General features: G+C 43.9%; 1 protein-coding gene across 3 annotated transcripts; it reads left to right on the top strand.

The window, feature by feature from the left end:
* The first annotated feature begins 1,996 nt into the window (after nucleotides 1-1,996).
* Nucleotides 1,997-26,436, top strand: hic2 (hypermethylated in cancer 2). 3 transcript variants are annotated; one of them, XM_086031853.1, is made up of 3 exons: nucleotides 1,997-2,144; nucleotides 18,173-18,616; nucleotides 18,725-26,436. In XM_086031853.1, the coding sequence occupies exons 2-3, from the start codon at nucleotides 18,235-18,237 to the stop codon at nucleotides 19,978-19,980; spliced, it is 1,638 nt and encodes a 545-aa protein (XP_085887979.1). In that variant the 5' UTR covers nucleotides 1,997-2,144; nucleotides 18,173-18,234; the 3' UTR covers nucleotides 19,981-26,436. The 3 variants fall into 3 exon arrangements, with proteins under 3 accessions (XP_085887979.1, XP_085887977.1, XP_085887978.1); XM_086031851.1 differs by having other exon boundaries at nucleotides 18,173-26,436; XM_086031852.1 differs by having other exon boundaries at nucleotides 2,037-2,136; nucleotides 18,173-26,436.
* The last annotated feature ends 605 nt before the right edge of the window (nucleotides 26,437-27,041 follow it).

Below are 27,041 nucleotides of genomic sequence, written 5' to 3'. Positions count from 1 at the left end.
TCGTCCTCTGTCCCCAAAATGTATAATAGGCCTATGAGGCTTTATTGCTAAAAGTATATTCATAATCATATGTCCCTTCCAATGGCATTGGATTGGTGAGGTCAATTCCTTTGTTTTTGTTGTATACTGAAGACATTTGGGTTTCAGATCAAACAGATGTTCAGAAGTCCATCTTTTATTTCATGGTCTTTACAGGAAACAGCTCAGGGGAGAGCACCTTTTGTTTGAAGCCACTTTTCAAGTGAACAAAGTACTGGAACAGACAATATCAAATTAACTTTAAGTGAATGACATTGAATATTTGGTGGCATAAGCCTACTTGCAATAACTGTACAGTATCAAGCAAGCCTGGGACCCATTGACCTCACCAGACTTGCTTTCTTCATTTGAAATGCTTTTCTAGGCCTTCACTGCGGCCTCTTTCACACTTCTTGTTTGTTTCTGGAGGTTTTTCCCTTCAGTCTCAGTGGGTTGCACTGCTGACTTCAGACACGGAATTGGAGTTCAATTCCTGGTCAGGGAGCGGCAGCATCCCTTAGCAAGAGTCTTTATGTTTTTAGCTTGATCCTTTTTGCCACAGTGACTGTATTGCGTCAGGAAGGTCATGTGTTGTTAAAAACTGTGGCAAACATATGTACAGTATATAGGGGGGGGCGAGAGAGGGAGAGAGAGAGCGAGAGATAGAGAGAGAGAGAGAGAGAGAGAGAGCAAGGATTGGCAAAGAGAGTCACGAGTGCAGCAGACCATACAAACCACAAGATAGCAGCAAGAACTCTCACTTAAAGAATTAATTTGGTACCAATAATGTGGCACTTATTTCGTTGAGAGGCCAGCGGACGACACACAACCAATCGTTATTTATTCATTACAAATATCAGGCTGAATAATGAATTACTCTTCCGTTATATGGCAGAACAATAAATCTGACATTCATAAAACAGAATAAATCAGGGCTTGCTGCGAGTGTATCAACTTTGTGTTCAATAAAACAGGCCCAGATTTCACACAGGGTCAATTTGCAAGTTAATTGAGATGAAATCATTCGATCATTTATTCATCATTTTTGTTTGTTGGTGTGCCGTGAGATCAAAGTCTCAATCAAAGTGTGGAAACAATGCTGTAAAGCGAGAAAATTCAACTTCTTCAGGTACTGCATTTTAGTTGGCCTCAGCAGTTGTCGTTTCCTCAGCGGCCAACCGGTGTCAGTAGAGTGCTTTGGCACAACGCCATCCACGAAGACGCCTGCACGGAGTAACTTCATTCTTTGTAATGGTTATTGAATTTCAACACCTCTCATGTATGTTCCACACGCGTGACAATTTTAACCACGTTTCCCCATTAAAGACCAGCCACGATACACTTGAAATGCGTGTTCTTCGCAAGAGTTTGTTTGAGGCGAACTGGGGGCCTTCTGTGCTAAGAGGAGGAGCCAAATAAATAACCCTGCTTCCGCACATCTGGTGCCCACTTTCTGACCCCCCATACAATTCTGCTTGATTTAGCTCTCACTCGTCTGACCTAGGAGGTCGCACAGTATCACCTAGAAAGTGAAATGACAGAAAATGCTTATTCTGTACGTTTAGTCTCATTTTATTTATAAACGTTGATATCAAGGTACAAATGACTGTGCCAAGAGACTGGGTCTAATGTTGAAGGATCAGAACATTGGTTTATTTGTTAGATTGGAATAATTAAAAGTAGCATTTCCGCGTTCGTTCTTCGTGTAAATTACATGTGCATTACAGCATAGGCCAATTAAACAAGACGAAGAAGAAAACGCCGGCAATACTTCCATTTTACCTCAGTATTCTAATTGGCATTTTTGGTCACATTGGGCTCAGCAGCAAGCATTTGTGTCTTTTAAAACGACTTTTTGGAGTGAACATCCGCCTCCCGTCTTCGCAGGTAACGCTGGCAGTAAGGGTGCGGGGAGGGGCGGCCTGGCGTTCTAACTCCGAACCCTCCCACAGTGGGCTGAGCTGTATTCCTCTGTGCTGCTGCACTCCGGGCTGGTTCCTATTCAAATGTGGGTCAGGGGTGAGGAAGCGTAACGTCATAAGCTTGCAATATGGCGTCCCGAAGGCAGTGAGATGAGCAAGAGGATGGTAAAGATCGCTTGAGAACCACCCTACCGATGTAAGAAGGTAATTTGAAACGACTCTTTTCCGTCTTAATGTGTGTCGTCGTGCTTGTGAAACGGCTGCTTTTGCGGGGGGGTTCTTGCCTTTGCTGGGTTTATAGTGTTGCTCTGGCGTTTTTTCCACGGTGTGCCAACAAAAAAAGGGGGGACTACGCTGGTGCCGATTCTGGCTTTTTGCTGCAAGCTCTCTTAATGCCAAAACATAGATCTAACCATTCACGGTCTCCCTTACAATAATTTAAAATAAAACGGTTAAAAATGGAACAAAAATGGCGTTGAAATGCTGCGGTTTATTTTGGCACGGTGGGTTTCCAAGCAATGCCCCCCTCCGGGCCAGTTTGGACCCAATCATCACCAGGCTGGCAAAACGATGCATTTTATTTTATTGCTATTGAACACACAATACGCTTACAACATTGTCTACATTAAACATTTACGCTTACAATCTGCTCATCGGCTCCTGTCATTCTCCCTCTTGATGACGAAATAGGAGCAATTGTGCGGATTCAACGCAACTGACGCAATTACCATAATGGTAAGCGAGTTGGAGCAGTCGATACTGAATGTATGGCGCAACGTGCATTGTTTATTATCAGGTTAATCCACCTTTTGTGCAGCGTAGGGCCAATTATAGCGATTTAGTAGCAGCGACTGGCAATTAGACTCACGCAGCAGTGTGTGGACAACAGCGGATGCAAGATTCTCATCGCCCATCTTTGTTTTGCTCCCCAAACAGCGGTGCTAGTAGATCTATATCTAATTCAAACCCCAAACAGCTCATTCGTTGAACCTTTTCCCTCTCAGGTGAGAAGGCAGCTTGGATTCTCAGGTGATTATTGCTAAAAGTACCAAGGGGCATGGAGATAATAAGGCATAGGAATGTCAGTAATGTAGGTTCCCTTGACTGGCTCTTGTTTTTGTGTAGCCAACTTGTTTAGAGCTGGTTTGTAACGTCTCTGAAAAGTGTGGTTTCCAGTTTCAGCTGCCTAGCATTACGCCACATGCTATTGCATATACAGCTTGATCACACCTGAGGGCCCAAGATTGCTGTGACTTTAAACCAATGAACCATGTTTGTGTGGAATTTTTAGTGACCGGTAACTAGGATCGAACCATCATTATATTTCAAGCCAACCCTATACAGTTGTGTGTTGTTTTATGCATTAAATGAGTGTACTAAACTTATCGTTAGTCAAATCATTGCCCAAATAATTTTAACGTTTTGAGAACACAAGATAAAACACTATAAATACAACAAATAAGTGGCCATTAACTCAATTCAGATTACCATCACCTGAATAACTGAGAATCTACAAAGACATAAAGATACCAGTTATTAGGAAGCACATCTAGATTTTTTTTTCTTCTAATTTACAGATTAGTAATTCAAGCACTGAGACAATGATTGTATTATCACTGCATGTAGCTTTTAGCTATTTGTTGTGACTCTCCATCTTACTTCTGTAGAGATTAATTGCATAACCTGCATACAAAAAAAGCACAAAGCGAAATGTTTGCAGGGAACATTTCCAAACGGACAAATGACATTGTAGTCTTTCGCACCCAAAAGTAAGGTTTGTGATCATGTTACACTTCAAAAAGAAGGTAAAGTGCAATTTGTGTACTGCGAGGCAGAATTAAATTACGCACCAACAGGCACTCACTCAACATGCAGACTGGCTAACTTTTATCCAGTGAACAGCCATGCCATGCCAGGCCTGACCTAAAGCCGTACACAATCAAAGTCACAGGTACAGTCTGCAAAATGAGAATGGCGACCCCATGTGGACACCATGCACCTCACATGTACATGTTGTCGACAAAAACAAAATCCAGTTTTATCCGATTACTCAATCAACGGGATTGTACGGTAGAATGATTGATTCTAAAAGTGTTTCATAGTTGCAGCAGCGACTTCACCCCTTCACAAGTGTAGTCTGCTCCATAGGCCAGGCGAAAACAGGGAGAGCAACTTGTTTTATTGAGCTGTTCAAGGCGTGACAAGGCGAAAGAATGGAATACATTTTGCGTATATGATCTTAATTAGAGCGGGCTTGTCAAGCTGCTGGGGAGGGTGGACTTCTCACTTTGCCTCCAGCATTTAGTTATGCTGTAACATTAACAGGGCACACGTTTGTTTCTGTCCCTTTTTATTTGCAAAGATGGCACCTCACTAAAACCAATCAGCATACCTGCAGGTGCTGATTGGACGCATAATGCCTGCGCTACATTTAATCGGACTCTTCCTCCTTTGAGATGCTTAAATCGATCTGGCACCGAAACCATAGTGAGGGTGGACATGAAAAAAAAAAGATTTGATTTATATATATAAAAAAAAAAAAAAAAACTTGCAGCTGTGCTTTCTATGGCTTTTTTTTTCTTTTTTTCTTTTGGAAACCTGTCATTTTACAACCGTGGCCAAACATCTGTACGGTGCAGCTGTTAAATTGTCAGCAGACGTACTTTCAGTGTCGATTTGGGCTATTGCGTCTGCCCAAGACGAGTCAACTGATCAGTGTGACAAGCTTAACTGATCACTATGGACTACAAAGTGGGGCCCGGAGGTTAATTTGAGGCCTGTGTGTGCCTCATGATCAGCTACCCTCCTCTTAACACACACACACAAACACACACAGTGCCCTGTGTACATTCTGATCATGGCTTACAGTGGCGTGTGTAGGCAGCACAGTGCATTAAGAAGGTTACTTAGGCTGTATGTTCTGCTGACATGCGTTCAAAGACTTAAAGGCTGGTGGGCCCTTGCTTCCATAGATATGCGTGTCCTGCACCGCCTGTTGGAGGACAATTTGATTCGTTCAGTGTCCAGAGCACCCTGGGGCAGGGTTGTTGTTGTTGTTGTTATCTTGAAGAAAAAGTCAGTCGGTCTTTGGAATGCGTTTCTGATAGCCAGCATCTTATGCTGTGTTTAAAAGGTGGATTTGGAGGTGGTATCTGTGTTCCTTTAAAAAAAAAAAAAAAAAAAAAGAAGCAGTTATGTAGCTTCAGGTCATGTGGGTGTGCTGCTTTTTGGGGAGGTGGGGGGTCTGGCCAACTTTATCTACCAACAAAGTTCATTCTTCCAAGAACAGAGTCACGTTATCATACTAATCATATGTTCACTGACTAGTTGATTGCTTTACTTCCTCACACAAAGAGAGGCTACATGATGTGCTGCTGCCAGGCATGATTTACTTCTGATCTTTTTTTGGTATAACCGAATGAAGCTAGATTGAACAATACCAGATTTATTTTTATTTATTATTTTTTTAGTGAAAACTGTAGATAAGGACATATTGTCTAGCTTGAGTCCTAAGTGCTAGACTTCTTTTCATGCAAAATCGGTGATTGGTTGTAATGCCATAATTTGCCGATCGATCAATGATCATTGATCGGATCCGTAAAATAAGACATTACAGCAAACACAATCTCATTCACTGCAGGGATATTCTATGCTGCCATCATTTTTTTTTTGTCAGTATTTGTAATTTTTTTTGTGAGTGTCAGGTCCCCCACTAACCCCCCCGAACTCCCACTCACACTCATTTTTCGTATATTGAATGTTTATCAGAGTTTTGGGGAGACTTCTTAAGGTTTAATTGTCATTAGTTTTTCGCAGCTGCGATTGGCTGGCAACCGATTCAGGGTGTCCCCCGCCTCCTGCCTGAAGACTGCTGGGATGGGCTTGTGAGGATAAGCGGTATAGATAATGGATGGATGGATAATTTTTCCCAGTGCATTTCAGTGGGTGTCAATTATAGGTGAATTATGGACTGTAAATAACAGTTGAGTTGTGTAAATAGATTGGATAGATTGGTCCATCTTCTGATCGGATCGGTTATCTTTTTTTTTGTTTTTTTTAACTCTATGATCAGCTCCAAAATTCTGGTCGTGTGAAGTCTATTTAATGCCCAAACTTGTGAGTTTTGGACTGTGAAAAGACAAGTAAATTTGTCTTTGGCAGTGAATGAGTTAAATGTGATTTAACACGATATCATTTTCTATGGGTTTAAACAGGGGTGCACTTAAGCAGCATGCATGAATACTAGAAATTGAACGCTGCGCTTCAGTTCAAGTCTGTCACCGTGCAGTAAAGTAGTAGTGGTATAGTACAGCATATCGTCACTATCCTGGGAAAAACACTAATCTCCATTTTTTTCAATTTTCTTACTTTTACATGAATGGTGTTTCCACGTTACAGACATCGCATTAACGTCAAATTTAAAAATGTTTCCAAAATTGGACATAAGTGTTGTTCACAGGACAGCGACGATTAGTAGTATATTGCAGGTCATTCAGTCAGGCAAGTCTCCATTCGAAGTCAAGCCAGCCTTCACAATTGGTTCCGAGGGCCAACTTCAAAATAAAAGCCAAGTAAGGCATTGATGTGCTTTTCCAGTATTACTTGTTTAGCTTTAATGTTCAATTTGACCTTTGCGGCACATTGCATAGTAACCAATGAACAACCGTTGTGGCAACTGGCTTGACTAGGCTTGCTCCCCGCAAACGGCTACATTTGCAACGGTGGCCGCAGTGGCCTAACGCGAGGCAGTGGCGAGACGGTTATCTCTGTGTCATGCCGCGGCTTCTACGGTCTGTTGCGAAAGCGCTACGTGGTGCAAAAAAAGATTAGGCACTGGACCACTGCCCCGGAGAACTCTGCTAAGTAAGCTAGCTGATGACAGGGTCCCATACTGCAAGTCAGAGGTGGGCAAATATAATATAAACATATTTTTTTCAAGAATATGTTCCCAGCAGGCCCACTAGTTGAAACATGGCATTCTGATGAATTTTGCGTTTGTGAAATATAAGTTAAGCAGCAAAATGCACTCGTTTTTAGCCATTTGTGGGGGCGGCCATTTTGTCTTCTGTCGGCTGAAAATGACATCACAACTGCTCTCAACGACCAATCACGGCTAACCTGTTTTCTGAATCGGAGCCATGATTGGTCGGCGTGAGCAGTTGTGATGTCATTTTCAGTCGACAGAAGACAAAATGGCCGCACCCAGAGATGGCTAAAAACGAGTGGATTAACTTATATAAGGAGAGGGGGCGGGGGGCTGCTTAACTCATATTCCACAAACGCAAAATTAATCAGAATGCCATGTTTCAACTAGTGGGCCTGCTGGGAACATATTCTTGAAAAAAATATGTTTGGGTTGACTTCGGCTTTAATGTCTTTTTTATAAAACAGGAAATGGTATTGTTAGAATAAGATGCCATTGTGTAGCCCTGGTATATGTCGTTGTAATTGAGGAAAAAACGGAACTGTTAAAAGATTATTAAAATTACTTATCTACGCACATTAATGATAAATCACTATTTAATTAACATTCACAAAAAACATGTCTGCAGTGTACATATTCTTTCCCTGCATTTTCAAAATATGCTGACATTATGAGCATAAACCACTATTAGCCATTCGCCAGTAGGATCCCAAATTATTACCAGGACAAATTCCTCTCTTCCCGCCACTGTGCAGGCAGTAAGATTGTTGCTAACATGAGGAGCACAGTTGCCGTTGGCGCTATTTATTCATTCATTAAAGTAATTGCTGAAATGAGAAGGCACTGAATACAATGACAAAGTTGGCAGACAAGTAACACTGCTTTTGTCTGCTCGCTTGCTCTGTTGGCAGGCGTGTACATCAAAGAAAAAAAAACCCGCTCAATTTACAATCATAAATCGCTGCTCCACTGTCATCACGTTCCAAAATCAAAATACCCCCAAACTGCAGACCTTTTGCCTCTCCCAGAGTTGCCTGCTTCACATTTCCTTGTTCTACTAGTTACTGCAGGCCAACTATAGTTGTAACGGTCATTTGCGTAATGTTGCTCTCTTTCCGTGTGTAGCCTCGTAGCGACGCCACTGGGCAACGACTCTGTTTTGGTCGCTAACGCACTCCTCCTTTTTTTGGTAAATCACCTCGCACCGTAACACGAGGGGTCCTGGACTTGTTGTTTCCTTTTTTTTTGTTAATGTCTGAACAAATGGCTGCTCTACAATCGGGCTTTATAGGTTGCAGCTTGAATAAACACCAAGCATTTTTGTGGAATCCCCGCAGTCATGTGTATGTGCTTTTCTTTTTCACTTTTTCACTCCACCACACAAACTCAAAACGTTGCATTATTTGGTTATAAATCTTGTTACTTCAAGATTATTTTGTGACCTTCAAAATGGAAGAAAAGTATAAAAAAACCTTTTTCACCCATTGAATTATGTGAACGGCCCCAATTTCTGATCACTTGATTTAATCAGGACAACTCTTAGACTACCAATAATCTTTCTATTACTCTATTGTATTAATATTGCCAGTGGTTAACTTGTAAAAATTGTACTTTAAACACTGTCTGTGCATTAAATTTGATTTATTTTTAGTTGTGCTCCGATTGATGAGCCACCGATCGCAATCGGCCAATTTCTGTTGAAAAGTGCGTGATCGACATATGTTGATCAATGCCGATCACAAAAACGGATCACCCGCAGATCGTGCTCTGCAGTCCGTATGTATGGAATATCCCGTGTCGTCGGTGCAGGCAGAGTGACATGACTCCCTCCCTCCTTTCTTTCTGTCCAGCTCGCTCTCTCTATATGTTAATTAGTATCTGGTCGGACACTGCACTCCCCAAAAATCCCCCGATCCGACAACATATTTCATAACCATCATGCCTCCGAGTCATAAAACCAGGATAGAAGCATTTTTGGTTCATGAATTAAGTCCTGTGTCCTCCAGCGTTGCAGTGCACTTGGGAGTTTAATGCGCATGCCTATGACCAGCAAAAATAATCACATGCCTTCTGTCACTTTTGAAGCCTTCCTATGTCTGTAAAGCCTTTTTAAAAACATTTTTTTTTATTTATTTATTTTTTAAATGCACCATATGAATGCTGGCCAGTGGCAACACAAATTGGATCGCATCAATTGGAACTAGGACTCTACTTGTGTGTGAGTGAGTTAGTGTGCATAAATGCGCACCAAAATTGACAAACGTGTACTTTCAGCCATTGGTAAGTTGACTTCATATCGGTAAACTCAACTGTATGTCTAGAGCCCTTTAAGAATAAATGAATTGATTAGCTGTTCAGCATCATTGATTTGTTGACTTTAGATTTCCCGCCATTTGCAAAGTACATATGCAGAAATGCATCGCCAACCTTTATCTACTGTAGATGTGAACAAACTTGTTTTAAATCATGTGTACATATTCCCTGGTGTGTCTAAGGCTGAATAGACGTGTAGATGAGCCATGTGTAAGATGGAGCATTCCCTTTTCTTCTCTGGCTACACAACACTGGCACATATGGGGCACGCAGCGGCCATTGGCCCCCCTCCTGTGATGAAATGGACGGGGCTCTTTTCATTCCGTTGCACCCTGGGCAGGACCTGTTTGTCTGCAACACGGATGAACTGCCTGACACATCAAATGAGTGTTAATTGGAAGGTTTTGACCCTACCCACAGTGGAGATACTGTAATGCATGCATTTCCCTCTTCAGCCATGCACCGCTGGGGGTCGTATCGCCTCAATCCACATTGGCGTTTATAGCCAACAGTCAGATTACATCATTTCTCCCGCAGATTACTATCGGAATCAAATCGGTGTTAAGTTTTCCCATAGATGCTGTGAATCGGGTGTTTTACTGAGTCCAGTGTAGGCATCGTTATTTTTGAAAGAAATCCAATTGGATTTTATCCAGTGTTCTCTGTGGAAGCACAATTCCTTTTCAAATTACCGTATTTAGAAAAATCCAACCGGAAAGCTGTTGGCCGGGGGGCGGATTATAAAAACGTAAATAACGCATTCAGCTATATTCTTCGCTCACGATGAACTCCCACGCGAAGTAAATCATCACGTTCTTGACACAATAATGTGAAATACTGACATTGTCAACCCTCGCTTTTGTACTTAAGAAGAAGATTAAGGCAGCGGAGGCGTGCCCACTGTTTATCCGCATTTGTCACTTCCCGTTCGTGCGCCGAGCGCTGATTTGCTAGCTAACAGCCAATCAGAGTGACCAAAAGTCACGAGTGGCGACGCCGATTCTACATGCGTAACCGCCCCCAAAACGCTTAGACGAGTTACGACACTACGACGGTGGCCACTACACCAATCAGAGGCGCATTGACGCCACGACGCTTCACGACCGCCGACGTCGGTTTGGGCTATCAGGGCCTTAAGACGCACCTTTATGCAAACAGCATCCACTCTATTTAATAAATAAATAAATAAATAAATAAACATATATAAGCCGCACCCATGTTGAAAAATTTGATATTTACTGCATTTACAAAACGATTTTGAACTGTAAATGTGCATGTATGTACCGGAACAGATTCTTTCCCAACAGTGCCGAACCCAGTGTCTTTTAACTTGGCAGCAACTTTGCTGATTAAAACGGAACAGAACAAAGACAAAATAAAGTACTCATCTTGATTTTACTGCCTGCCGCCATTCCGGTTTGTCAATTAACTTCCACATACCACCTAATGCATAACCGTCCGGAATTGGCCATAAAAGGCAGAGGAAAATCCGTCCTCGTCAGTACCAGGTAGCGACGCCCCCCAACTTGGAGTGAAACTGCAACACCACCACACACCAATCATGGCTCAGCTTCAGAAAACGGGTGAGCCGTGATTGGTCGTTACCTGAGCCCTGAGCAACTGTGATGATCAGTCGACAGAAGTGACAAAATGGCCGCCCCCTCAGATGGCTAAAAACGGGTGGATTTTGTTGCTTAACTCATATTCCACAAACACACTATTAATCAGAATGCCTTGTTTAGACTAGTGAAGGTGCAAAGAACAAATTATTGCAAAGAAATTTTGGGAGTTGACTTTCACTTTAAAGTAATAGCTTTGATCGTTTTGATTATGTAATTTTCTGTCGCGTTTACAAATGTTGCTGACTGTACACAGCGAATACTGCATAAAATAATCAAAATGATGTCTTTCCTAAAATAGTTCGGCCCTACAACACGGTACACCCTTCCAAGTGGTGCCATGCTGATGCATGGTGTAAATGCGGCCAAAAAAAAAAAAATCCATTTTATACCCCCTCTGATTGCTGACCATTAACCCATTAATTATTGCACTCCACTTCTGCCTCAACTGCAATGATTATACATCAGGGATGCTGTGGGCTTAAAAGAGAATCTTGGTAAACCAATCGTTGGAGGTGTGCGGATTTCTGCCTGACGCAGCACATACTCCTCAGGTGTAAGGGGAACCCAAGCGAGCGGCTGTTCGAAAATGGGCAAAGCTCAGCTGCTGTCTTTAATCTCCTTATTGTGAGCTTTCCTTTCACTCACGAGGGAGCGAGCCAGAGAATTGAAACCCTGCTAATTGCTGCGGCAGTCCACCTTGGATCAGCCTCACCCGCGCAGCCCGCTGTCGGCCATGTTGAAACGGCTCGGAGGTGGTTTCTCACTGTTTGTATTTCAAACTGGCTTTGTACCATCCCCCTAACCCTTCCCCCTACGTGCTCTGCCCACCAGCAATACGCTCTGGGTGTGTGCATGTGCTGCGAGTGCACTGTCTTCATGACTGTGTGTTTGTGTGTGAGCCCTCTACATGTGTGCGGCGATGGGCTGTTTTTCCCTTTTTGTCTTCCACCGCACAGCTCTTACCTTATCACCTGTGCACCTTTCCAGTCACCGTTTGCCGCTAAAAGAAGCGACGGCTCAGTCCACTGTAAAGATGAGCGCGTTGCTTCAATTCAGGCTCGTCGCCTGTTCTGTTGGATGTAAGCAGACGACCTTTCGCAGTGGTAGGGTGTGTTTTGTTATTGCGCCACAGGACTTTGCCTCACCTCTGCCCTTTCGCCAGGCTCCCGGTTCTCTGTTCTGGAGATTAGTGCCACAGCCCACTGCTCCCTCAGTCACCTTCACCGTATGAAGTTTGCTGCAGTTCTCTACTTTTAATCCTTGGGGGGGGGGGAATAAAATGAACTTGTAAAGGCTCTTTTACGTGATACTGTTTCTAACTAGAAATGGATGACACCTTTGTAGTTATCTGGATGTTTTGGAGCTTGACATTTTTCAGATGAAAAGTGGAACTTTTTTTTTTTCTTTGTTAAATAACGGGAATACTGTTTTCATTTAAACACAAAGCAGGTGTATTTGTATGGCAACATACATAAACAAGGCAAATCCATTATGATTTACAGACAAAGATAAAACAAAACTCCCCAAAAAAATCATTTTGGTAATGGCGGCTGTATGTGAAACCTTTCAAAAATGAATTGTTTCTTTTTTTGCTTTGATCCTTATGTATATGGACTAAATGAAGTAAAACCTGATCACCCAACACCCTGGTGTAACCAGTTATAATTGAGCGGTAATTTACTTGCATTTGCTGCTATGTGTGTCTTTTTTTTTTTTTCCCCCTCCCCGATACCTGATCTATTTTTTCCCCCCCTGATCATGTCTGTCAAGTCTGGGCACACACCCTTGTCAACCTAAGAGTAGATAGCCGAACGAAGTCAAGGTTGAGGCTAAGCAGCGGGGTGCGTAAGAGTTTTTAGAGTGAGACTGCCCCTCTATCATTAAGTCACGGCCTGTTTTTGAAAAGGTCAAAACTGCAGGCAAGGTAAACTGATCCTCTGGCTGCGGCTTGAAGGGCAACATCTACCACTCAAAGCCTATACACCCCCCCACACACAAACGCCCCCCCCCGAGCTGGCTTCACTTGGTATGTGGGGCTGTGTTAGGTCAGAGCACGTCTTGTTTCTTAGGGGTCAATAATTCCTTTAGGCCCTCCTGCCCAGCTATCTTGACATCTCTCAGCTTCTCTGCCAGGACACATCATGCCTTTTAGCAGAGGGATTAGAAAATGCAGGAATTAACCCTGCTGGAAACCCACTACCAATTATGCAAGCGTACCCAATTGTGGTTATTAATCGAAGTACAACGTTTCGGTCACTGTTTGAGCCATCCTGGAGTTTATGCTACATCAAGAAAGAGGGGGAAAAAAAAAGCTACCCAATTCGCAGATGGAGCAGTAATGATGGTGCAGGTCTATTGGCAACCCCCCACCCCCTGTGGTATTATTAAGCCTGTTGGGCATCACCAAAGGAAGAGGAGCTAGGCCTACACGTGTCCCACCCTTGCTGCATATAGATCAGCCGTAATCCATTAGCAGCTCCCTGGAATCCAGCCGGCAGAGCACAGTACAGCACCGGAGGGGCCGGGGGGAGCCGGTAGCCATGTGGGTGATGGGGTTGGGGCGAGACCGAGAGATGAGAAAATGAGGGGGGGTGGGGGAGGTTTTTTTTTCTCCCCCTTCCTGGGCTGCCTTCTGTATGCTGGTCCTAGCCCCCTTTTATGTCTGTTTGGTGGAAAAGCCTCTGAATGCCCTCACCCCACGATGTCCGCAGAGGTGTAAGCAAGATGCTCGAGTGCTATGCGGCATTCTGGTTGGCATCATGGAAACAGGTCTTTCTGTCCTCCATTATCGCCCGTAGAGGTCATTGCCGGCCGGCGCACTTCCAGGTAGCAGCGCATTAGACGATTTAACAGGGTTATACTGTATTTTCACCATTGGCTCGTTATGATACAGCACATGCTGGGGAGTTTGGACTCTTCCCGTGCTACGTGTGCATTCCTGCTGGGAGATCCGTGGAGGTTTGATGAGAGATAGAGAAGCAGCCGAGAGATGGGGGAGGGGGATGAAGACCATGAGTCCAAGGCCCTGTCTACACGTAGCCGGGGTTTTTGAAAACGACGGATATATGCCTACGGTCATCCACACGTCCTTTTTCAGTGAAAATGCAAAACTCTGGCCGCAGTGGAGATTTGCGGATATCCCCAGATATCCCCGATCCGCGTTTTGCTGTGGACGGTTACACCCGGAGATTTACGTCGTCACCGTGCAATAACAATGCTTTGACGTCATTGCGCGACTTGTGTTTTCATGCGAGTCAACACTGATTCTCTCGGGGCTGCGTTTGTTATAGCCGTTCTCGATGCGCTTTTTGCTTACTTATTTGTCCGCAACCAACCACTGCTTCTCATTGAAAAGTTTAAAAGCAATTCTGACCTCTTGTCGGTTCTCCCGAACGAGTTTGGCGCCGTGTTTTTGGTTTCGTAGAAGTGACGTCAAAGGACGGACCTTCCTTCTGAATGGACAGTATTTGGCAAACTACTGCAGCCCAGAGGCTTGGCATGACGTTTGAAAACGCACTTCCGCGGTTTCGTGTGGATGCGTTTTTTTTAATGTATATTCCAACGCAGGCGGTGGGGGTATATGGTTGTTAAAAAAAACCCCGGCTACGTGTAGACAAGGTCCAAGTGTCAAAGCAGAGGAGTCAAGCCTGGACCTGCCGTATAATTTCTTCAGCTGATTTTCTATCAGCCAGACCAACTGTTCTAACAAAGCCAGACACCTCCAGTTAACAATTCCTGCTATAGTGGAATTTTGTTCCAATCCTGGCTAACGGAGCTTTTGTGTGTTGTGTTTGACCAGGATTGGAATACATTGTGTTATTGCCAGGTGAAGAGCCCCATAAAGGGCTGGTTCATGTTATCTATTTTTTGATCAGGAAAATGAAAAGAGTTGTCATTTTTCTATTTGATCAATAAATTTGGGAGAAATTAGGAAATAAGTGACTCCATGAATAACGCCTCTTTTTAATGAGGAAAATGTCCGCGCCCCCTACCGTTCTATCCATGTTCGGTCGGACTCACTGGAGGGATTGATTACAAACACTCCATTGTACTTTCATTGCTTATAATGTCCAAAAACGGTGATCAATTGGCACCAAAATGTATGTGGACAACATATCAAAAGGATAAACCTCTCCGTGGCTGATTTATATGAGAATGTGGAAGTGAACAGAGATACATAGATTTATGCTGGGATGAGCGCACACTGCATCTTTGCTTAAAAAAAAAAAAAAGCAAGCGATGCCGGACAATGCACGCGACTACTTGGGAGGCAACACCTCGACATGAAGACTCAGGCTGGGCGGACAGTAAGGAGCTAATGTTGTTTTAACGGCCTGAAGCTAGTTTTTGCTGTTAACCGCGCCTTTATCCTACTGTTTGCCGGAGAGGAATTGAGGGGAATAAAGATCCATGCTTGCCTGATTGCTTGCCCGCTGCCAGTCGCCGTCTGCCTCCTGAGAGTTGACACGAGTTTAGCGTCGCTAAATGTCGGAAATATAACCAGTCGGGGTTCGTGTGCGCATTCATGCTCTTGTCCGCTTCCGCCTGTGTAAGTGGAAAAGCGATAGCTGTGGTATTTTTGATTTTGTGGAGTTGATCATGTGAGATCACGTTTTATGTCAATAAATCCAAACTATTGTGCAGAACACTTTTATACTTTCACAGGTTGAAGTGGACAAGAGTAGTAATGTGCATTTGCATTTTGGTGGCGATCGGTCGCTGTTTTATCGGTTGCCTCCCTCCTGTGATTTTTTTTTTTTTACACTTATTTACTTACTTGCTTGCTTGTAAAATAGTGTGTTGCTTATGAAATCCATGCAGTCCATCCATGTTTGAGACATTTGAAAGCTCCACGATCCAGTGAGACCGTGAAAAGTGAACTGCACTGTGGCACGTGATGAATGTATGAGGATAGCTGTCACAATGTTGTTTTTTAGACAAAAGTTCTCCCTTTTACGTATATACTAGATCGTTTTTGTGAATGTGCCCTAATGCACTTCCACGGTATACAACTGACCCAAACAAGAAAGCATTCAAGATGTACTGTTTGTTGGGGTTTTTTTGGTTGTTTTTTTTGGGGGGGGGGGGGGGGGGGTGTTCACAGAGAACTGTGGCTTCTTGCATTTTCTTGGCAGTTGAGAAACATCATTAAATCACTTGGGTTGGCACTGCACTGACATGGCTAACATCCTCATGTACAGTTTACGCTGAATAAGGTAAGCAGCACTGCATAATCTCTTGTAATGCAGTACACAGTGTTCTGAGGGGCATTAATGATGTGCGTCCATATAAACAGACTTCCCAGAGCTTAAGAAAAAATGTTAACGGTGAGTCAGTGCAGAAACGATTACTTCACCAAAAGCTGATGTGTCTACTGCATGGCATGACTTTGCTCAACTCTGCTCATATGTAGCTAACAACTTTCATTTTTATTTGGGATTCGCCGCTACCTTTTTTTTTGTTCATACCAAGTACTTAGAGTACTCGCTCATACCAAGCACTGATACTTGACAATGCCATTATATCTTGCAATTGTGCTGGGGAAAAATAAATAAATAAAGGTTCAAAGTAGTGGTCAAAATCATGTCCTTTTCTTGAACATGGCATACGTTTCACTCAAATATAACAATTTTTAGAGTAGTAACTAGGGCCGGACCAATATGGATTTTTTTTTTTTAAATGCAGATTCCAATTTGGCAGAATAAAATTCCGATGATTGATTTAATCAACCGATAATCTAAAAAATCTGTGATGAATAAAATAAATGATTTTTGTCCCTTCACACTTACAACAATAAATATATGAATTACAGGCAGAACATTTGACTGTTTTAAAAAAACGTTGTCCTTTTAGTGTTTAACTTTACAACAGAGAAAAATATGCAAAAATCAACCTTTTTTTTTTTTTTTCCATTTTATTTTCAGTTAAATTTTGGGGCAGATGAATGTTTGAATGTCATTTCTTCTAAAAAAAAAACTAAAAAAAACCCAGCCAATTTTAACAGAGCTTATATCATCCGATTAAATCGCCCAGCTGATGAATCGATCGATTGTTACCCAAGTAACGACTTATTACTGACATTTAACATCCAACTGCATGTTTTTCCAACAGTCTTGCCACACATTTCACTTAAAGTGGAAGTCAACCCAACCTGCATAGAACATATTCTTGAAAAAATATGTTCTATGCAGGCCCACTAGTTGAAACACAGTAATATGATTAATATGAAATATGAGTTGAGCAGCAAAATCCACCCGTTTTTAGCCATCTCAGTGACAAGTAAATGTCAATTGCCGTCAAGTGTTTTCCTGTCGCCGATGAAGGATTCATTTAAAAGGGGAAATAAAAGTAGTAAGACTGGTACAATGTGTTAGATACACATGGCACCATGTTTCCTGTTTGTTTTTTATTATATTTTGTACATTTAAATTTGTATTCAGCCATACACTCGAAACTATATCATGGCTGTTTTGCAGGTTAAAAGCGACTAAGTTGTCCTAATTCTCCAAGGTAGGGCGGGTCTCTCTGGAGCATCGGGTGGTGCTTGCTGTCCTTGTCTTTGAACCACACCCTCAACCCTCTTCATTGCCCCCGCTCCTGTGTAGTTTTACCTGCTCAAGTGTCACCTAATGCCTCCCCCCCGGCCCTGCCATGCCACCGACCCCCACCCCCAGACAATGGGGCAGAGCTGACATTACCATGACCTAATGGAGAGTAGGGCGAGACTAGTTTCCAAGGAGGGCATGCCACTGAAACCAGAGTTATCTCTGCCGAGGGAGGGAAATGAAGCCTAGAGGAGGCACCTTTTAGGAAAGTAGTTACTTTATCCTTTCTTGTCCACCACCCGTTTGGCCTTTGTGCCGGAACAGTGGCAAAATGTCCAATCCGAATTTGATCTATGCGGGGTTGCAATTTGTTTTAAATGCAAGATGAGAGGGGGAGAGGGTTTCCTGTTTCTAAGCTGACATGTGATTATGTGGCACATTTGGCCAACGTCCCTGTGAGAGCTTAAAGCTTATAGGGATGTACTCACAGGAACGGCAATCACACGCTGCGGTTTATTGTTGGTTCAAAGGCACTCGCTCCGTTTTCACCTCCAGGAGGTTTGATTGCCGTTACTGTTTGTTGGACTGCACAAAAGGCAATTTCACGGAGGGGTGGGGTACGAGCCAAGAAAAGAAGCGTGAATCCAGGGTTTCACTTTCGTAAACCTCTGGAAGGTTCTTGAATGTGAATTCGAATGGCAAAATTTAACATTGCGCACGATCGGTCTGCTCTTCATCGAGAAACCTTCGAGTACTTTTTCCGTTGTCTTGGGTGGTGCGGCTACCCGAAACCTCAAACTCATCACCTTTCGTTCTCGGTCTTTTCAGCTTTAGGTGGCGTTGGTGTAGGAAGAGAGCGAGCGAGACGGAAGGAAAGACGGAAGGTGGAAATGGAACTGCCAAATCATGCCAAACAACTGCTGCTGCAACTCAACCAACAGAGAGCCAAGGGCTTCCTGTGTGATGTCATCATCGTGGTGGAGAATGCGCTCTTCCGGGCCCACAAGAACATCCTGGCGGCGAGCAGCATCTACTTCAAGTCGTTGGTCCTCCACGATAACCTCATTAACCTCGACACGGAGATGGTCAACCCCTCTGTGTTCAGGCAAGTTCTGGACTTCATCTACACCGGTAAGCTGCTCTCCTCATCGGACCAGGGGAGTGAGCAGAATTTCAGTGCCCTCTTAACCGCGGCCAGCTACCTCCAGCTCCACGACCTCGCTGCCCTGTGCAGAAAGAAGCTCAAGCGCACTGGTGGGAAACCCCTGCCCGGTAAACCTTCCACTCCTGGTCCACTTAGCCGCTTACGCCTCAATAACCAGCGCCTTTCCTCTTCCACGCCCGCTGGGTCCAACAACCACTATCATCCCACCCCTTCAGACGCCGACCAGCCACAGCCAGATGAAGGCCTTCGGGACAAGCTCTCTGATGACGAAATGTATATCGGCAGCTCGGGGAGGAATGGCAGCGGGGCAAACGGAAGCAGTAACGGTAACCTCAGCAGCGGGGGGAGTGCGGGTGAGCCCGACCTCGGGCTGGACCTGACCAAAAAGAGCCCTCCCTCGGCAGGCGCAGTCACAGACGCCCTGAGCCCCCACAGCAACTCCCAAGAATCCCCTCAATCTGCCTCAGTATCCACAACCAACAGTGCCTCGCTGGACGACTCTTCGACCACCCTCCCCAGTGCAGACATTTGCAGCTCGGACCCCGCCGAGCTGAACTGCGCTTCGAAAGCCGAGAACGCCCAGCACGACGGAGCGCCGCCCCAGAAGAAGTATCGGCAGGGTGGGCGCAAGAACGAATGGCCCAAGAAGGAGGCGTCGGGGTTGAAGTCCGAAGACCACGACAGGCCTCTGGTTAACGGGGTGATAGTGGGGCCAAAGGACGGCCGACCCGGCGGGGGCAGCGCCGGCAACTTCAACTCCGACCAAACCGCCAAGTGCAAAGACGAAGAAGAGGCAGGAGAAAACGGCCAGGACCACAGCGAAGAGAGCGGTCAGAGTGACGGAGAGAGCGCGGGGGGCGGAGGAGGAACAGGCGGGGGGCACCAGAACGCCAACTACGTGTACCGCCAGGAAGGTTTTGAGCCAGCGTTCGGAGACAACCTCTACGTGTGCATCCCCTGCGGCAAAGGCTTCCCGAGCTCGGAGCAGCTCAATGCTCACGTGGAGACGCACACCGAGGATGAGCTGTACATCAAAGAGGAAGTGGGCGCCTACGTGAAAGAGGAAGACGAGGAGGAGGCCGAGGACCTCTCCACCCCCGTGGGGCCCTCCAACTTTGGCTCCGAAGCCCGGCCCTTCAAGTGCACAGTTTGCAATAAGAGCTACAAGGACCCGGCCACGTTGCGGCAACACGAGAAGAGCCACTGGCTCACCCGGCCCTTCCCTTGCAACATCTGCGGCAAAATGTTCACCCAGAGGGGCACCATGACGCGCCACATGCGCAGCCACCTGGGCCTCAAGCCCTTCGCCTGCGAGGAGTGCGGCATGCGCTTCACCCGCCAGTACCGGCTGACAGAGCACATGCGCGTGCACTCCGGGGAGAAGCCGTACGAGTGCCAGCTGTGCGGCGGCAAGTTCACTCAACAGCGCAACCTCATCAGTCACCTGAGAATGCACACCTCGCCCTCCTAGAAACGCATCAAGCCAAAGAACTCTGGGAATAGAAAACAGAACCAAACACCCGCTCGACAAAGAAACGCACACGTACACGCTCAACGCAGTTCTATTACGCTCGGTTTACGGCTCCCCGGCTGAGTGAGCGTTGTTGCCATACTGGGCGACGGCGGCGTTTGAGGATTGTGTCACCGTCAGTTTTAAGTGACATACGCTCACCTCTCAGGAGTTCCCGAGGGACAGTTGACTCTTTTCTCTCTGTCTCTCTCTGTCTCTCTCTCTCTTTCTCTCTCTGTCTTTCTCTCAGCTCAAAGTCACAAAGCCGTGGCGTCACAGCTCTGTGACTTGTGCTCTTTCAAAGCCGATAAATGTGAATGTGGGTACCAATGTCATGTCCAGCCCTTGTCACCTCACGCCCCCAAAAGGCTTCCACTCCTCTACCTTTTGAAAGCTTTTTGCCGGTTGGCCACTAAACGGTAACTCAAGAGTCCCTTCTGCTCTCCAGCGCTATTCTGACCAAATAGATTCAAAGAACCCAATGAAACCAGTACTGGCAATAATTTAGCAAAGAGAGTGTTTTGAACTCTGACAGCTTTATAAGCCTTTTTATTTTAAGCGACGGGGCTTCTTGATCTAAGACGAGGGGGGTGACTGGGTCCGGGACCATCTCCATGCTTTAACCGATAGAAGGATCCAGATGGGATGTAGGGTCAAGGTTTAATTTCAAGAGTTCTCGTGGCTGTTGACAGTAAAGGACGTTCACTCTTTTCCCCTCTTGTGCGCCAGGCAACCAAACCGGGTTGGGAAAGAGGACCCCCTTGAGGTACTTGTTTTACTTAAAGAACTTATAATGTTTCAGTGAATGTTTAAACTGGAAGGTCTTGGGTTTTTCTTGTGGATGGGGAGGGATTGGGTTGGGAGGGTTTGTTTTTAAAGGGGGTAATAAGAGGGTGTTTTAGACTGAACAATATGTTCAGTGGGTACGTTTATTTTGTCTGTATAGCTTTCCTCCCCTTGAAAAAAAAAAGTCTATTTATATGGGCTTGTGACCTCGCTACCTCTGATTACTCTTACGAACTCTATATGTTGATTAGTTGAAAGTTCCTATGTAATTAATTGTAAAAAGTGTGTAGATTATCTTCACCTGATGCTTTAACCCGCCCATCTCTCAACACAGCTTTTTAATGCCCATAGATCTCTCTTTTTATATTCCCGTTAGCAGTTAGCTTTCCGGGCGCCCCGCTCAGGGTGGCGTCGCCTCAAAATGTACTGTAGCATCTTTGCGAAGGCAAGTAATGATGGTTAGTTGGTCTAGGTGTAGTGTGTTCCAAAGATCTTGTGAATGTGGAGGACAGAGCTAACTAACAAACATTAATGCTAGACAAGTTCAAACCAAAGCTTTAAAAAAAAAGAAAAAAGAAAATGATGTACTTAAGAGATATAGCATACTAAATTATTTCACTTTTGATTTCTTTTATTTTTGTTCCTGTATAATACAAATTTATGAATTATATTGCAAGTCCATTTCAAGAAATTCACTCTTTAGATTGAGTTTTTGGCCAATGACTCTTGAGACGGAGAAAGGTTGTGGTGGCTTGCAAAGGAAAGCTTGTGCTGATTGGTGGGCCGGTGAACTTTACCACCTTTTTTTTTTTTTTTTTAATTTTTTTTTTAAATTGTTGTCTTTATGTCCAGAGTCCTTATCACTTTATATTCCCTAACCTTAAAAACAGGACTTGATGACGTGTTCTGTTCAGACCAAAAAAAAGAAAAGAAAAAAGACGAAAAAAAAAAAATCTCGGACTTATAATCAGAAATTTAATGTGAAGTTCAAGTTGCTTGTTAGTTTCTATTGAGCCAGACTTGTGAAAACTTGTAACAAGAAGGGAGACGCAGAGATGCACTGGACAGCTACTCACCGGTCTCCTGCAAAGATCCTTTTTTTTTTTTTTTTTTTTTTTTTGCTTGTTGTCTCTGCTTGTGTTCAACTGTGTCACGTAATGGTTTTAAGTTATTCCAACCTCCCGGATGCTTTACCTCATCAGCGAGCATATGCTTGAAATCGGGCCGTCGTTTGTTGTAGTCGGCGCCACTCATCGCCACTAAAGCCTGTCCAGTGTATCCACTCTTAACATTTACACTGTGGACCTTCACTACAAGTTTTTGGTATAGGCATTCCTTTTTTGTTGTTGATGGTTAACTGTCTTCTTGATCTGTTATGTTTTTTTTTTTATTGTTGTTTTTCCGTTTCTTTGTTGCCCTCGTGGTCTGTGAATTTATCATGCCGGGATGCAGCCACAGTTACAACCTGCATCCTGCATTCCCGCATCAGTTACGACTTGGTCATGTTGGACGTTAGGCAATTACTAGTTGGCTAGTAATTGCGCGGTTGGTACATGACCCCGCCCCCACCCTGCCCCCCCTTCGTGTAAACCACAAACATGCATCCATCCTCTGGTGTAAGATGGAGTCCAAGGTGCATTGCCTTCTTGTACCTGTCAGCACTTGATAGAGTGCAGCTCGATGTCTGTCATGCAAAGGATGTTTTTTTTTTTTTTTTCTTACAAAATATCCAGCCATTGCTGCTGCTGCTGCAAAAAAAAGACTTTGTAGCTGTGTTTGAATGCTTGCTTGTGGGACATTGCGAAGAAAAACTCCAAACTGTGACCATACTACTACTAATACTACTATTACTACTAGAGCTACTACTAGAACTACTACTATACAAATACTTCAGGGATAGTTCTGCATCTGTGAATGCAGGCTCTCAGCTACATTTGTAAGACATAGTATTGTATCAATTTCTCTGTATTTTAATTATGGGGGAAGAAAGCAAAACACTAGTTTCATACATAACAAATAAAGGGTGGGGGTGGGGGGGGTCTATCACAACTAACACAAAGAGCCTTGACAAAAGGTGAGGCAGCTCAAGCAAGTCTACATTTTAGTTAACACACTATGTTCGTGAATAGTTGCAAAGTTGTACAAAAAGAACTAAGAAAAGAAAAAAAAAAAGCTCATACCCAAAATCCACAAACTATTTTTTAAACCAAAGCACATTTGAATGACTATGGAACCATGTGTGGCTCGGAAAAAAAAAAGAAAAGAAACGTATGTATTTATCTCATTGTTTACAAACTTTTACAGTTTTTACAGACCTCAAGCCGAGGCCCGGCCAGTCAGAGGTTTTTTTTTTTTGGTTTTTTTGTTTTGTTTTTAAAATTGTTTTTTTTTTTTTTTTCTTTTTCTTCTCGCTGCTGCTCCACAGAGGTTGCTGCCAAAACAAAAGCATGGGGTGGGTGGACTGCTGCATATTCAATGAGGGGGAGGGGTGTGTTTGGTTTTTGGTGCACTAACCCCACCCTCTGCCAGCTGGCTTTTGGGGTGACCCTGTGCCCCAATCCCCCCCTTCCCCTCATGCCCTCTGGCCTGTCTGGGGGGTGGTCAGTGCATCCTTGATGTGTTTATCAAAAGGCATTGTTTAGTGGGGGCTCTTTAGCTGCGTGTGGTGCATATCCGTGTTTGCCCACATGCACTTGACGACTGCCTCCTGGCGCTCCTCACTTGTGGGAGGGGCCGGGGGCGAGGTCGCACGCTTTTTAATTTTTTCTTTTAATCCCATCAGGTTGTTGGTCGCTTTTGATTTTGTCCACTGCATGTACACACGAATGATCTGCTAGTCTTAACTGTGAATGTTTTTTTTGTTTTGTTTTTTATAAAGCTGCCCGTGTTCTGTGGGTCAAAGCAGCGCAAACCTCTGGCTGGCTGAGCCTCCTTACAAAGTTGGTGCAAACACTTATTGACAGTGTTGTTGTTTTTTTTTTCCTTCTTTTATCAAATGTCTATTGTCAGTGATGAATGTATTTATTTGCGGTCCTGCCCTCACCTCTGCAAAGAATTTGCTCAAAGTGTGAGACTGGGGTGGAGGCAGGACCCCCTTGTTTTTTTTTTTTTGAGGATTTCAAGCTGAGAATCAAAAATGTGACACAAAACAGCCATTTACTGCATTGTGATGTTTTCTTGGATTTTTTTTTTTTTTTTTTTTTTTTTTTAAGAAAATGGTCAATATCCAATTTCTCACTTACACCTGAATGTCTATCAAGTTTTTATTTCATGTAATTCTCTGCGGGTGTTTTATTTTTTTAACCCATATGTTGTCACAGAAAGCCTCATGAGGTGCATATTTTATTTTATTTAGTTAAATTCGCTCTCCCTGGGTGTTGCCTTGCATCTGCCATTTATTGAACCTACCAAAATATAAGCAACGGCATGCACATCATTCACTCTCCGCTTCATTGTCGGGATATTTTCTTATCTTAAACCACTCTCCACGTCTACATCTTTAACTGTTAGTTCCATGTTTGAGGTTGTTTTTTTCCCTTATAGAACCATGGGGTGAGATAGCTTTACTAAGTGCACTTTGTATGTTTTTCAGAAGCTCGGGGTCGGCCCGGGGTGCTCTCGTATCAGTTCCCGCTAAAGCGACGGTTCATCCGGTCTCCCTCACTCTAGTCGTACCTCACCTCTTACCCGTGTTTGGTGGAAAGATCATTTCTTTATGCAGTGTTACAAAAGCTTTAAAATGAACACACATTTTATACAAAGTAAAGAAACTGGAACTGGAGTTTGGCTGTTAGGCCTGTTTTTCCCATTACTTGATACTTACTTGGCTTGTCACAGCTATTATTTTTTGGTAGTACCTGGTCAGCTGAGGGCGGTAGCATGTTGAGTCAATGTCTAAACCCACTGCCGCCTGCTCATTTGTCGAGCAGGTTCACCTTTGTACTATTTGAGGATACACGGCTGAAAATGATCATGATATGCACACTGTTGCTGCGCCTGCTGTGTTAAACCACAGTGTCCCGTTTTTTTTTTTTTTTGGAAAGATAGACGTGTCCCCTTAAAATGGAAGTCAACACAAACATATTGTTTTTCAAGAATATGTTCTATGCAAGCCCACTAGTTGATACAAGGCATTCTGATAAATATTGCGTTTGTGGAATAAGAGTTAATCCACACGTTTTTAGCCATCTCTGGGGGCGGCCATTTTGTCACTTCTGTCGACTGAAAATTTGAGATCACGACTGCTCAGGGCTCAGGTAAGGACCGATCACAGCTCACCTGTTTCCTAAAGCTGAGCCGTGATTGGTCGTTATCTGAGCCCGGAGCATTTGTGATGTCATTTTCAGTTGACAGAAGTGACAAAATGGCCTCCACCTGAGATGGCTAAAAACGGGTGAATTCTACTGCTTAACTCATATTCCACAAACGCAATATTAATCAGAATGCCGTGTTTCAACTAGTGGGCCAGCTGGGAATATATTCTTGAAAAAAATATGTTTGGGTTTATTTCCTTATATGTAAAATAGAGAACACTATCAATCTCAGTTATTTTCGTTTGTTAGCGTCTCATTCCGGCAGATGCATCCAATGTGGCGTGGTTTACAGTTTCCCTCGGTTCTGCGGTGAGCCGGTACTGTGCAGTGCGAAAGCGGCCAAAGCTTTTCACATTTTCGGATCACGTTTTGTTAGCTTAGATCGCGTGGCCCTCCTCTTTCAGCAGTTTACCTCGGTGGACTAAACCAAAGCCAGGCTTAAAAGTATCGAAAATGGCCTCTGATGCCATTAAACCTCGTCTTTAGCTTTATTTTCCCTCGCTTTGTCTCTCATATGCCCGAGCCACTGCTTTTCAACTTCAACACCGCTGTAACGGCAGCTAGCGCACAGCTGCGTTTTATATTTCAGTATTTACCCATATCGACGCCACACCAAAATACCTCATTCAGTGTTTACACAAATGTGCTTTCATGCTCAATTACACCTCATGTTATTTTTCCGTCCATCTATAACCAAAATAGTGAGTTACCGATCCAAAGGTTTATTTTGATATCCACATCGGTTTGTAGCCGTTGCCAGAAAGACACAAGAAGCTGCTAAAAGCTGTTAGCGAAGCTACCCGTCGAGTAGCTTCTCGAGCTTCGGTTTGTTTTCTTTGGCAAAAAGTGCTCAATAATGTATAGGGATCTGCGAACCGAGAAGCTCTGTATCGTACGTGTCGGGCATTTCCTGATGAATAATTAGGCATCAGAAGCTGTCCCGCTTGCAAAACACGCTGTCCATGTAAAGATGCGCACAACTCCTCTTTCCCCTCAAGCAAACTAGACTTTCCGATGCTAGCTCACACGCACACAACAGTATTTAAGGTGATTTCCTGTGACCCTTGCGCGGCTTTGTTGGCAGCACCCAGGTTGGGCTCTCTCTCCATGTCCACTCACTCGTCAGAGAGCTCTCGTATTCAGGTCAGAGCCGCCGCCGTGCATTGCCAAGGGGCTCGCAAAAACTCTTAAGTGTCATAAAGAAAGTGTACTACAGCTGACCTCAGCATTCATAACCTTGCAGTCTTAATGTACAGCATTGAGGAAAATAAACTGTTATTTTACAATCTTTTCATTAAAAGCTTGATTGAAAACCAAACCTGTTTGTGGTGGATTTGATTCTTTTGTCGTTTTGTTATTACATTTCGCAGAAAACACACTTGAAATTTCTCAAGGATGTGGAAAACTGGGTCGGTCCCAACAAAAAGATACACTGAAAAACAATGCTGTGTGTCATTTACTCAATTTTATTTTCTCAAGTGGTTGCAGGAAATAAAATCATCTGAATCCAGAGGTTTTTTTTAAACAGACTATACATAAACTTTAAAAATGTATCTGGACCCAGATGATTTTATTTTGTGTAAGCACTTGACAAAATAAAATTGTGTAAATTCAACCATTTTTTTCAGTGGGTTTGGTGCAAATGCAACGCTGCTAACCACCAAAACATGGCCATATGAAGCATGGTGCTGGCAGCATGTTTTGAGGCTGGTTTTTTTTCGGCAAGAGCAAGGGAATTATGAACACCACCGAATAGCAGTCAATTTTGCCACAAAGCCTTTATTGGGCTTAATTGATGGCAGGTGTGTGCTGACTCCCACTGAACATGAATTTGAAAGTGATTAATTGTCAACACATTCCCTGCTATCAGTTGTTTTTTGTTTTTTTTACTCCCACTCAAGAGAATGGGGAAAAAAACAAGTA

This window comes from Filicampus tigris, chromosome 5, assembly GCF_054856515.1.
Source record: "Filicampus tigris isolate MCC_2025a chromosome 5, RoL_Ftig_1.0, whole genome shotgun sequence".
In the NCBI taxonomy this organism is placed as follows: domain Eukaryota; kingdom Metazoa; phylum Chordata; class Actinopteri; order Syngnathiformes; family Syngnathidae; genus Filicampus; species Filicampus tigris.
The sequence above is the reverse complement of the archived record's forward strand: the minus strand, read 5'-3'. Positions and strand labels throughout refer to the sequence as shown.